The following is a 13,290-nucleotide window of genomic DNA, read 5'->3' as shown; positions in this document are numbered from 1 at the left end:
CCCCCCCATCCATGTCATCAATATCAAGTGTGACATGTTTGTGGAAAGTAGCTTGTTGTTTTGTTTTTAAAGAACTTTCTCCTTGTTGGTGTTCAGAGCATGTCCTCAGCTGCTGTCTCCAGCCTCTCTGGGCCCAAGGAGGCTCTCCTGGACCAGCAGAGAGCTGCTGACGTGAGGACTGCTGCTCAGTGGATCAATGAGCCTCTGAGCAGCATGCTGAAGGGCACGAACCCCTGCGAGCAGTCCGAGGTGGACCACATACTCAGGTAGTGTTCAGGTGGTTTTTCTATTTTGCCGTGGTGGGTTTGCTCTTTTGTGGGGATATCGTCATCTGTTTCCACGTATTCCACTGATATAATAAAGGTGTGTGCAGTTATTTGTATGTACATTTTATATTTGTCCACATTTTGTTTTGTTGTCGTTTTGAAAAACCCTGCTTTCAAAAGTAGCAACCTTGAATAATTCATTTAGATTTTTCTTTTTGTTAAATGCTGCTGACAAATATTGGTACTAAGAAACATTCTGGGAGAAACCAAATACTTTGCCATTTGAAATGTTCCAATTTCACGCTCATTGGATGTGTCCCTGGTTTCTCAGAGGGAGCTTTGCAGTTCTGATTCCTGGACTCCAGAATGAAACATTCCTGAGCCCGGTGGTCACGTCACTAAGGAGCTTATTTAAGAAGCTTAACCAGTGGTTTATAACTTTACAGAAGAAATGTTGGAATTCCAAAATGTATTGACTTAAATAACTGACAAAAGGGAACCCTTCGGGGTTGCGCTTGGAACTTGTTTGCCTATTGTCACAGCCCATCATATCATATTGATGCACTGAGCTTTTCCTATTGGTTGCTTTTGCATTATGTCTCCTGACCCATAGAAAAGCTTAATGAGTACTATGAATCATTATGGGGTGGGGGTTGATGTGAACAACGCTTAATTGAAATTGCACTGCCTATCTTGATTCAAATTTGAAACATTAAGCAGTGGAAATTGTTCAGACATAACAACCAGAGTTTCCAGCTGATCTCCCGTCAGATTAGACTTCACTCGCGTTTATGTCCATATCGATCAGATCTATCTAGTTCTAGCTAATGATATGACTACCTGCTTATCAAGACACCTAAACAATAAGCGTCGCTATGCAACCGGGTGAGGCCGCAAAGTATAGCGCAGCATTATGCATTTGTTTATGCCCACTGGAACCCAGAGGCATTACCAACAGGTCAACGCACAATCAACCCATACAGGACATCTCTTTCTCCACATTAAGTGTTAGACATTAGAATGGACTATTCTTGTCTGTCACATACTATTCTTGTCTGTCACATACTATTCTTGTCTGTCACATACTCTTCTTGTCTGTCACATACTCTTGTTGTCTGTCACATACTCTTCTTGTCTGTCACATACTCTTCTTGTCTGTCACATAAGTGGCGCAACTGATGCGGTATTGTGCTATGTGGAAATTGTTTTGACCGGACATTTTGACCGGAGAGATTTAGATTTGCCGGTCTTCAGCATATTTTACCATTCAAAGTCTGGTAATAATTTGTTAACGGAAACTCTGATAACAACCTATATCTATTTGGTTGTCTTGCTTTATTTTGTACAGATTGATAGAGTACTTTATGAATCTATTTTGCAAGAAAGACCTGAGAACAGCAGGTGAAATAGAATAGTGTTTTTTCCACTGAGGCAATAAGAGCTTCTAGACTAGTACTGACCCATTGCCCAGGTATTTATAGGAAAAGGGCTATAGAAATGAGCATCATACTGGATGTGTGGATCGCAGAAGGATGGTAGATAAAACTAGATGCCATCTAGTTTTTTTCAATTTTCACAACACAATAATGACGTAGCACATACATGACAAGTACATAATTACAAAGCAAAAAGACAAAACATGACAACAACAAAAAAATCAAAAAAACAGCTCAATCTCAAACATACACATATGTAGGTAGTTACAGGAGTATCACATTTATGATTGATGATGAATTTTTAATGACAGGAGATTCATGATATTCGTTTAACAATAATAGCCGACAATTCAGGTCCAAGGAAATCTAAGTAAGGCTTCCAGATTGTATAGAACTGATCTGATTTGGCATGTGAGATATTTGTGAGATATTCCAGGGGAACCAACTAAAATATAATGTTGCGCCAGCCTTTGAGAGATGGGACCTGATCCTTAGTCCACTGTAACAAAATATTTTTCCTAGCAGCAAAAGTAAGGACATTATATAATCTTCTGTTCGCAGCAGTAGGTAGTGATTTGACTGGTAGACCTAAAATCAAAGACAGCGGGTCCATATCTAAATGTCTATGAAATATCTTCTCCATTTCAACTAATATGTCAGACAAATATTTCTGAAGTTTGCAGCATGACCAGAAGCAATGGGTCAGGGTTCCTATTTCTGTTTTACATTTTAGACACATGGGGGAGAGTGAGGGGTTAAAACAGTGCCTGCGATTAGGGGATATACTGTATGTATCCTATGTATAATTCTCAACTGCATTGCTTTTGCTCTGGCACATATGGATATCTTTTTGGCATAATTCCAGACATCTTCCCATGTCTCCTCATCGATAGTCACTGACAATTCCCTCTCCCAAGCCCCTTCGCCTCTTTGCGTATTATTAGGAGTCATGCCTCGCATTACTTCATAAAACAAACTGAGAGACAATCTCCCTGGTTGACGGTACAGGAATTTCTCAATGACAGATACCTCCCTGTGATCTATAAGGGTTGTATTGCTAGCTTTCAGCAGTGGCGTAAGAAAGGCTTAACTAAATTGGGATCTGCAAAAAACGAAAGAAGTCGTGCCTTGGGAGCTGATACTTTGTCCTTAATTGATCAAATGACATGAGACAACTGTCATTGAACAAGTCCCCCAATTTAGTTAAGCCTTTCTTACGCCACTGCTGAAAGCTAGGGTCCATTACTCCTGGCAAAAAGTCTGGGTTGTTGGTTATCGGGGTGAAAATGGAAGTCAATTTGAGCCTCCCTTCCATACGGCGAGATGACCGCCATGCTTTCAAAGCATTAATTGTGATTGGGTTGGTACATTTTTCTTTTATGTTTTTAAAACTCCCAAAATACAGTAAGTCCTGTAGAGCACATTTTGATAATGAGGATTCAATATCCAACCATGTAGAAGAGACATCATTCTTTATCCATTGAGATATTGCTGTCAGGTGAGCACAGAGCTGATACACTTTAATATTTGGCAGGTCTAAGCCACCCATAGAGCCAGGCAGCTGCAGCACTGACATTTTTAGTCTAGGTCTACGTTTGTCCCATATGAAAGAGCTAAGCCAGCTGTTCAGATCCTTAAGCACCCTGTATGAAAATAAAATAGGAATCATCTGAATGGGATAAAGCAACCTGGGTAATACATTCATTTTAATCAGAGCTATTCGCCCAAGCCAGGAGATAGGGAGTGAGATCCATCTAAATCTTGTTTTACCTTACCAAATAATGGAGTAAAATTGGCTTTGTACAGTTGATTAAATGACGGGGTAATACTAAACCAATCTACCCTCTCAATGAGAGCTGGGACTGATACTGTATCTAAGGCTGGGATAAAAACACTATGACGTTGTCCGCATATAAACTTATTTTATGACATATCTCTCCAAGCTGCAAGCCATGTATGGAAGGCGTGGCTCTAATTATCTCAGCCAGTGGTGAGCGCAAAGAGGAGAGGAGACAGTGGACAGCCCTGCCTGGTGCCTCTATGTGTTGGAAAGTACTCTGATCTTAATCTGTTAGTTACAACAGCTGCTTGTGGGTTGGTGTACAATATTCTCACCCATTTCAAAAAGTTATTGCCAAGACCAAATTTGTCCAATGTGTAGAATAGGAAGGACCACTCTACACGGTCAAATGCCTTCTCTGCATCCATGGAAATCACCAATCCATCTATAGAATCATTTTCAAAGGCCTGTATAACATTCAAAAGACGTCTTACATTGTTTGTAGAATCACGGCGTTTTATAAAACCAGTTTGGTCCTCTCTAATTAGTATAGGCAAAAGGTCCTCCAAACGAGTTGCTAGAACCTTAGAAAGCAATTTCCGGTCTACATTCAAGAGTGCTATTGGCCTGAAGCCTAGGAGGCACAAGATTCTGGGCATTTTCCCTTTTTTAATATAAGAGATATGTTTGCTTCTCTCAAAGTCCGCGGTAATTATGTCGTAGTAAATGAATGATTAAGCATTTCGAGTAATGGTTCTAGAAGCAGGCTGCTAAATTCTTTATAAAATTCACAGGTTAGTCCATCTGGTCCTGGTGACTTTCCACTCTGGAGATTTTTAATGGCATTGATAAGTTCCTCTTTTGTGATTGGGCCATTAAGGAGGCTTCTTTGTTCCTCTGATATTGTTGGAAGATTAATCTTAGCAAAAAAGTCCTCCATTAAATGAGGCGCTTCACTTGTCTGCTCTGAACAATACAAATCCGTGTAAAATGTTTTGAAGCAGTCATTTATTAATCTATTTTTATATATTCTGTTACCTTCTGAATCAACAATGGCAGCTATGGACTGGGACTCTGCTTTTTTTTTGGCAAGGTACGCAATACAGTTCCCTGGTTTATCACCATGTTCATAAAACCTTTGCTTAACATATCTAATTTTCTTCTCTGCCTCTTTAGTAAGGAGACAGTTTATAGCTGATTTGAGGGCAGATATTTCTTACCATAAAGTAGGTGATGGTGAGTTGATATAAGCTTTTTCCTTGTCTGTCAGTTCAATTGCTAAGTTATTGCTCACCTGCTTCTCCAGACGAGTCACTTTAGACTGTAACAGATCAGCCGCAGTTTCCACGTTTACAATTCTGTCCTCAGGCTCGCAAACACGGGCTACAAGCGCCTGAATTTGAGTTGTTTGATCCTTTATGGCTGCGAACACTGCGTCTATTTTAGCGTTGAGAACCTTAGTTATCTTTTCTGTAATGTTGTCCATTGTTTTTAGAATATTTGGATCCGTGTTACCGCTGCTGCTAGCATGTTCAGGTGCGCTAGCTTGTGCTCCCTCGCCATGCTCCTCCTCCTCTGTCTCGGTCGTCTTTGCTTTCTTTTGTCTGGGCATGTTGTCCGAAATTTTTGAAAAGTAGTACTCCAGGGTCATTATATAGTAACAACGATCATAAACTCTGATAATTTTGCCATGAAATGTGATTAATAAACGGATTATTTAACAGTTGTAGCCGGAGCTCAATGAAACACGTCTCTCCTCTATGCCGCCATCTTGTTTCCTTTCCGACACCATCTAGTTGACTTGTATTATGTGCATTTTGCCCCGTTATCTTTGTTAAAGATCAGCCTTCTTTAGAACGCGTTGTTTTTCTGACCTTAAACTTGTTTTGCAGCAACTTCTTTATGGCTCGCTACCTGGAAGACAAAGACATCCAGAACAAGGAGAAGGAGGAGCTTGGTCCCCCCTCGGAGCCTGAGGTGGTGCCGTCTTCCCCACTCCCCGCACCGAGCAAAGACAAGAAGAGTGTTGATAAAGGTAGAGTAGAGACTGGACATGCTAATTATTTCGTATCAAAATCAAATGAGCAGCGCAGCCAGATACTGAACCAGAACACGTTTGTGTGCTGGTTTTTCCATTTAATGTTATGCTGTTATGGACATTTATTACATTAGAAATCAGTTACATCTTCGGTTTGTACAACATGACTCTCCTACCCTTACAAATAAAAATCATTCAAAGCCTTAAAGGTCCCATGTCGTGCTTTTCTGGTTATTGCCCGTCCCCTTGTGTGTTCTGTAGCTTCTGCATGTAAACGGTCTGCAGAGTCACAGACCCCTCAAAGTACACCCTGTAGCGAGTAAAACTCCAACAAGCCGTTTAGGACAGAGAGTTAATACACATACTTTACAGAGATGCTGTATGAGAAACCAATGTGAGTTTGGAAAATTGCACAGTATAAATCTATTTTAGTAGACCTCAACAATGGAATTATGATCAGTAGAAATGGCCATGACATGGGACCTTTAATACAAGTATTATCTGTATCGGTACCATTAAAGGTACAATGTTTAAAATAAGCTTTTTTCTTTTCTTTTAAACATAAAACAATAAAACATTCATCAATATCAAACAGGTTACAGTGTTTGACATATTGTCAAAAGTCTGACCTCAGACCAGAGGGATAAGTACATGACCCAGAGTGGGGGGTCAATAATACAGTCAAGGTCTGTGTCTGTTTTAGAGTTTATTTATAAAAGTGGCAGAGCCGAGAAAACTCTTCCTCCCAGCCGTCAGGAGGATATTTACCTGCTCTTCCAGTTCTCTGCAGCCTCGGGAAAGTCGTATCCCAGAGGACTGCAGACCTCCTGTTGCAGATCAACAATCCCACACAAGGATTAATAGATAGCATCGGGCCGGCTGTTCGATTAAAAAAGATTGTTTGATCACATTTTGTGTATTCTTTCCCACTGATTGACTTACAGGCAGGCATACAGGTATTACACAGGAGTAAAACAAACACTGTAAATGTATCAACACTAGGAGAGAGAGAGAGAGAGAGAGATATATCTTCTCCACCAGTCCTTGATATTTCAACCAAGACCAGGTTGCAAAAGAAATTTGCATTGTGTGCTTTAGATTCTTGACCTCACCTTTTTTTAACCTGAAATTGGTTAAAAGAATGGCTAAACATTTTAGTCTAAAAATACCTGGATCTTGCCGGCTATCTTACGCATGTAAAGTACGTTTTTCTAAAACTCTGCCATCAGTGATACTTCTTATAAATATACTAGTGGATGGATTTTGAAATGTGATGATGTGGGAGCAAAACAATCTGACACCTTAACCACCTTGTCTTATTTATTTTGCTCATTTCTGTTGCTCTATACCGTACATCACCTGCAAGCCTAAAATCAGACTGTGAGATCAGACTGCTGTTGTTTGTTTCCTTCTTTAAAACTTGTTTTGCTTATATCACAGGCAAGAAGAGTACCACTGCAGAGAAGCAATTACCTCCAGCAGAGCCACCAGAAGCAGTTTTGCCTGGGAGCCTAGCCATCGGCTCAGTGTCTCTGGCTGTGGCCCAAACTGGAGCAAAAATCCAGGGCGTCCCTCTTTACAGATATATAGCAGCTCTGAAGAACATAAAGGTTAGACCACACAAGCACACACGCACAGTGTATATTCACTAACACTCCACTGGGAGAAAAGTGTAATGATGTCTTTAACAACTGTACTCAGGATCCCGCACAGTTTCACATCCCAGTGCCTTTAATAACTCTGCTGAGCTGTGGGAAAACTTCTACTGGGAAACTGAGTTTACTGGAGGAGGTCATCCTGATCCCCAAAGCTGGACAACGAGTCAAACAAGTAACTTTCAAACACCTGAAGTTACATGTTATATCTGTTAGTAGTAGGTAACCTGGTAATGTATACAATTATAGTGCCCTTTGTGCAATTTATTTAGCTTCCTTTGTTCATGCTACAATGTGTTATTGGAACGACACCTTAGTTCTTCTATATTCAGTTTTCACTGCATTGTGAACTTGTTCCACAGATCATCACAAAGACCCTTGAGTTACAGAAGGAGATGATGAGAATAATGAACACTTCAACAAAGCATGGGGTGAGGGGAACGTGTTTTGTCCTGCCGTACTGTAAGAATAGAAGTGAGTTAACATGGGCTTTATGAGAGCACACAATGTACACGAGGCAGAGTTCAAGGCCTTTTAATGAGCGTTCCTTAACGTTACGTAAATAAAAGATTATTTTCCATTGTCCTTGCTCGTGTTTTGTCCTGCCGTACTGTAAGAATAGAAGTGAGTTAACATGGGCTTTATGAGAGCACACAATGTACACAAGGCAGAGTTCAAGGCCTTTTAATGAGCGTTCCTTAACGTTACATAAATAAAAGATTATTTTCCATTGTCCTTGCTCACCTTCAAATTAACTCATGAGTGCAGGCCTGGAACTCTTTCAGAATGCTAAGCATTCAATATTCAACCTTTTCTGTCATGCAGCTTTTGTACCGCATACACAATTATCTCCGGCATTGTTCAATGACCCGTAGTCTTAACAATCATAACGTGAACAGTGAAGAGGGGTAGTCTTCCAACACATATAACCTTGCAATGACAACTGTTTCATTCAAATGTATGAATGAACAATATTCTACTGTGATTCACATGCAGCTGAGCATAATGAATACATGGTGTTGACGAGGTGAACTGTGTGTTTGCTCCGAGGCTCAGGCAGTGCTGTGTGACAGTGGAGTGCTGGCTGTGAGCTACGAGCGGCCCGAGCAGCCTCTGGATCTGATCACTGAAGCCTGCTCCAACTCTGGTCTGGCTCTGGGAACAGAGATCCAGTTAGCTCTGAACTGTGCTGCGTCGGAGCTCATGGACTATGTAAGTGAACCTGCTGCTGGCTCTCTGTTGCCCCTTTCACACCAACGCGGTTCCAGGGCCGGTTCGGAGCTAGAGCCTGAAAAGCACCGTTTTTTCCTGTTCACACCGCAGCAGAGCCGTATTATAGCAGCTATCGGATGGAATCAATACATGGGCTGCACAGGTTGTCATGACTCATGTCCGACTATCACAAGTAGAATCATAATGAAAAATACGCCGGTAAAATGCCAGCTTATGCCACAATAGGATAGCAACAAGTAGTCAAGATAGTCAGTTTAGCTTCGGTTGCTATGCTAACATCACCCATTTTATACCAGAGAAACTTTCATAACAGCGTTGTGATGCTAAACTGCAGTGGTCGGTAAATGTCGCTGAAAAACATGAATAAACAATGAACCACGGCACTCTGGAGAAAAGTACAAGGGTTGAGAAGTAGTTATTTAATTTAATCTGGCTTCGTATGATTAAAAGCAACACGATCATCAACCCGACGCCGTTGGGGAGAAAATCAGAGACGTCATGATGCAGCAGTGGCAGCACCAGTCGGGCTCTGGGCGGTGTGAACAAAACGGGGGCTGAAACGAAAAACCGGTTCCGAACCAGAAAAGCTCTAGCACGGACCTAGAGCGGGAACCGCGTTGGTGTGAAAGGGGCATGTGAGACAACGTGGCCACGTCCTTATATGTGCACTCAGCTCACATGCTAATACTCAGGCTGGGGCAGTAATGGAATAATGTAATCGGGTTACAAAAACAGGTAACTATATTCCCTTGCAGTTACATAAAAAAATATGTAATCAGATTACTCTTACTTTTTGATATTGAGGTAATCCAAAAGGGACAAGAAGTAATCAGATTACATAACTCTTTATTTTCATACTCAGACTAGGTGACTAGGTGACTAGGTAACTAGTCTTTGTAGAAGATTACATTTTCAAAGTAACCCTCCCAACCCTGCAATACTGTTTAAGCACCGCTGACAGAGACATCCTGCAGCTGTTTGTCCTCCTCTCCTCAGACTAAAGGGAAGTATGAAATTGCAACAGGAGTTTTGAAGACTCCGGATGAATTAGTTGACATGTACCAAACCCTCGTCATCAAATACCCAGCCGTGGTGGCCCTCATCGATCCGCTCAGACGAGAAGTAAGTCTTAAACATTATCATTTCCGGGTTGATGTGCATGCACAATTGTGTTTATAATTTACAGACAATGTTGTTGATACTGTGTGTGTGTGTGTGTGTGTGTGTGTGTGTGTGTGTGTGTGTGTGTGTGTGTGTGTGTGTGTGTGTGTGTGTGTGTGTGTGTGTGTGTGTGTGTGTAGGACAGAGAGCAGTGGGAGAAGCTGAGCAATGTGATTGGAGACTCATGTTTGCTGCTCTCTGACATCACCTACAAGGCAAAGGCCCCGCCCCTTCCTGGAGTCAGAGGTCACATCTTAAAGCACACTCAGGAGACGACAGTCAGTGACTTGATCTGCATCACATCAGAGCACAAAGGTAACACGTCCACTGAGGGGGGGGGCATTAAATGTTGGCCAGGACAGATCTCAGCGGTTAGTTATTAAAGTACAGTTTAGGAATACAACAAAGAAACAGTATTCCTTGGCTTTTTTACTTTTTTCTTTACTGTATATAAGCTTTCAATTTGACTAAAAAGCTTCAACAGCAGCAGTAGAGTCCGTTTGTAATCATTAAGACTGAGGACATGAACTTTGACTTAAACTAGATAGATGGATGGATGGATGGATGGATAGATAGATGGATGGATGAATAGATGGATGGATAGATGGATGGATGGATGAATAGATGGATTGATAGATAGATGGATGGATAGATGGATTGATAGATAGATAGATAGATGGATAGATAGATGGATAGATGGATGGATAGATGGATTGATAGATAGATAGATAGATGGATAGATAGATGGATAGATGGATGGATAGATGGATAGATAGATGGATGGATAGATAGATAAATAGATGGATGGATGGATAGATGGATTGATGGATGGATGGATGGATTGATAGATGGATAGATAGATACACTGAACAAAAATATAAATGCAACACTTTTGTTTTTGCTCCCATTTTTCATGAGATGAACTCAAAGATCTAAAACATTTTCTATATACACAAAATAACCATTTCTCTCAAATATTGTTCACAAATCTGAAAATATCTGTGATAGTGAGCACTTCTCCTTTGCCGAGATAATCCATCCCACCTCACAGGTGTGGCATATCAAGATGCTGATAAGACAGCATGATTATTGCACAGGTGTGCCTTAGGCTGGCCACAATAAAAGGCCACTCTGAAACGTGCAGTTTTGCTTTATTGGGGGGGTCTGGGGGGGTCCGAAAACCCTAGGGTTAAACCCTAACCCTAACATGTCACCCATCCCCTTCGCATAGAGTTGATCAGGTTGTTGATTGTGGCCTGTGGAATGTTGGTCCACTCCTCTTCAATGGCTGTGCGAAGTTGCTGGATATTGGCAGGAACTGGAACACGCTGTCGTATACGCCGATCCAGAGCATCCCAAACATGCTCAATGGGTGACATGTTAATAATGCTCATCGGATATAATGAACTTCAAGCTGTTTAATGTTAGTGGTATGAGAAGTTTAAGCACAGGGAATAAACTTCCCGTTTGCTATAGTGTTTCCCTGCTAAGGATGTCATACGGGAGCCCACTTGCGAAATGTCTGTCCACAGTCTAATTTCCGTTGGTGGAGGAGTTTTGTATGTCGTGTACGGGATTCGGGTAGTTCCAGTGAATAGGGTGGCGACACAAGCAATGATGATGTCGGATACGTCAAATATTAGTACGTTTTACGTATTTACTCATCTTATCTTATAAACAGATGTACATCTGAAACGTTTACCACGTTTTCATCCAACTATCGACCGTTTTAACGACTTTACAGTTTTGTCAATGTGGAGTTTTCTTCTCATTATTCGTCGTAATAACATTGGGAAGTGTTTCCTCAGCGCCACCAACATATAATTGTCTCGGCCAAGTTTACTCCTATCCGAAAACCCGTTTTTACGAGTTGTTGTGTTCACACTCTTCCTGTTGGAACCTCAAGTCGCGAAATTTCTCAATATATAGACAATAAAGTGGTTAATTCTTCAAGTAGGGAGTTTCTTTGTTCTTTACTTTCGATGTTTGTACGTAACGTTCTTATAATAAATTTTACAAATTAATATATACAGGAACAGTCACTAATGGGACGCTCTTTATGTATAACCGTCAAAGGTAACGATGTGAGCTTCCCACAGTCCATGTAAAGTTCCCGAATAGCACGGAACTGTCCTTTTTGTGTTGTCGTATACCTGGGAGACTCTTGTTTTCAGACGGGTTTTCTCGTAAAGTGAAAGTGTTGTATGACAAAGACTGTAACAAGAAAATACGCAAATGAATTTTTTGTTTAGACATTTCGTGCAGTAAACTTGCTGTTTTCGATGTCTCCGACAGTCGTCCTTGTCCGTACGGAATCCGACGTAACATGCTTCCATGAATTTTAGTTAAAAAGGTGTTGTTATTTTGTAAAGACTCAACCGAGCATCGGTGAGGTTGTTATTAGACGGACACAGACGAACGTACTTTATTTGCCTGAAGTCTTCTTTTCGTTATTTTCGTTGCATTAAAAATGACCGACAAAACTAGCGCATAAATTACAAAGTTGCCGACATGCAATGGTTACTTGTTTATTTATTATTAGTCATGTAACTAAGCAAATATCGTGGTAAAGACCGTGTTCTGATTGCTCAGTTGCGTGGTCGAGTTTCAACTTTTACCACGGCTGACGTTACTATCTAGTTTCACTCCGTCCTAAGAAGGAAAGTTGTTGAGGGTACAAAGTTAGCAACACACGACTTCTTTTACTTACGGTATCGTTATCTTTCGTGGTCGAAAAGGGTTATGTTAAGGTGAAATACCAAGGATACTAACGGTGCCTGTCGAGGTTCTTTACATTGAGAGTTCTTGAATTGTGAAAACGCCAAATTCCGGGTCTGTCTGGCCCGGCAAAAAGACGCAGCTATCTACAGACCGTAGCCCTACGCACAGCACAGCGGCGATGAGTCCACCACACAGGGCGGTGGCAGCCCCCACCAGAAAATCCGGCACGGTTTGGAAAAACCGCGTTTCCGATGGGCAAGCAGTACACTTAGTCCATCCGTTAGCCGGTTTCCGACAGGCCAGTTTATTTAATGAGACTACGCGACAAGTCGATCTCCTTAGTCCACGTACGTCGTTCGCCTTATGCTTTACTGCCCTGGGTCTTGTTTGCTAATTTCGTGGTGTCCTGCCCGATAAGAAAAAGTAAAAGTAGAGTCGACCTGCGTTCTCAAACAAAAAGTAGTACCGCTAGACCTTACATTCTTTGCTTCTGGTTCGCGTTGCGATACACAACAAAACAATATAGTGCGGTCAGAAAGAAGAAGAGAGCGCATAGTGCGTCAGAGAGAAGGCGAACCAACGGAGAAAACTTACCTGCTTATGTGTGATGGCCCCGGTGGACGACCATTCCTCTCAATAACGGTGAGTGCAGCTACGCGTCAACGCATCGCACGAAGACCGGCAGCCGACTTCGAGAAACGCAAGGTCAACGCTGACAACCGGTCTCTGCGTCCTCTGCACTCCGCTGTGTTGTCAGCCCAAGCAGCCCCGCACGAAGAAACCTCAAGCGCTCAAACCAACACAGACCGGAATCGATGTGACTTGTTTTTTATAATTTACACGTTGTGAAAACAAAAACGCAGTGGCAAAAAGTACTCTACTTAGTTCTAGATTTTTTGTAAAGCAGCCATATATGGTGTCTTTATTGTAAAGAGAGTTCTATACAAGTGTCTTTAAACTTTTCTAGTCACTATCACTCGTGAAGGCGGCGATTCGGGGA

General features: G+C 41.6%; 1 protein-coding gene across 1 annotated transcript in view; it reads left to right on the top strand.

Annotated features, from left to right (window-relative positions):
- The window catches only part of eno4 (enolase 4), a 16,896-nt gene that overhangs the window by 1,797 nt on the left and 1,809 nt on the right, over positions 1-13,290 (top strand). Inside the window, exons 3-10 of the mRNA XM_010784138.1 lie at positions 97-266; positions 5,375-5,517; positions 6,961-7,130; positions 7,222-7,350; positions 7,538-7,606; positions 8,226-8,387; positions 9,405-9,530; positions 9,710-9,884. Of these exons, the coding sequence (XP_010782440.1) occupies positions 97-266; positions 5,375-5,517; positions 6,961-7,130; positions 7,222-7,350; positions 7,538-7,606; positions 8,226-8,387; positions 9,405-9,530; positions 9,710-9,884 (1,144 nt within the window). The remainder of the gene's footprint in view (positions 1-96; positions 267-5,374; positions 5,518-6,960; positions 7,131-7,221; positions 7,351-7,537; positions 7,607-8,225; positions 8,388-9,404; positions 9,531-9,709; positions 9,885-13,290) is intronic.

The sequence above is a fragment of the Notothenia coriiceps genome, unplaced genomic scaffold (assembly GCF_000735185.1).
Source record: "Notothenia coriiceps isolate Sejong01 unplaced genomic scaffold, NC01 NC01_scaffold00000667, whole genome shotgun sequence".
NCBI classification, from domain to species: Eukaryota; Metazoa; Chordata; class Actinopteri; order Perciformes; family Nototheniidae; genus Notothenia; species Notothenia coriiceps.
Note: the sequence above shows the minus strand (reverse complement) of the source record. Positions and strands in the feature narration are given on the sequence as shown.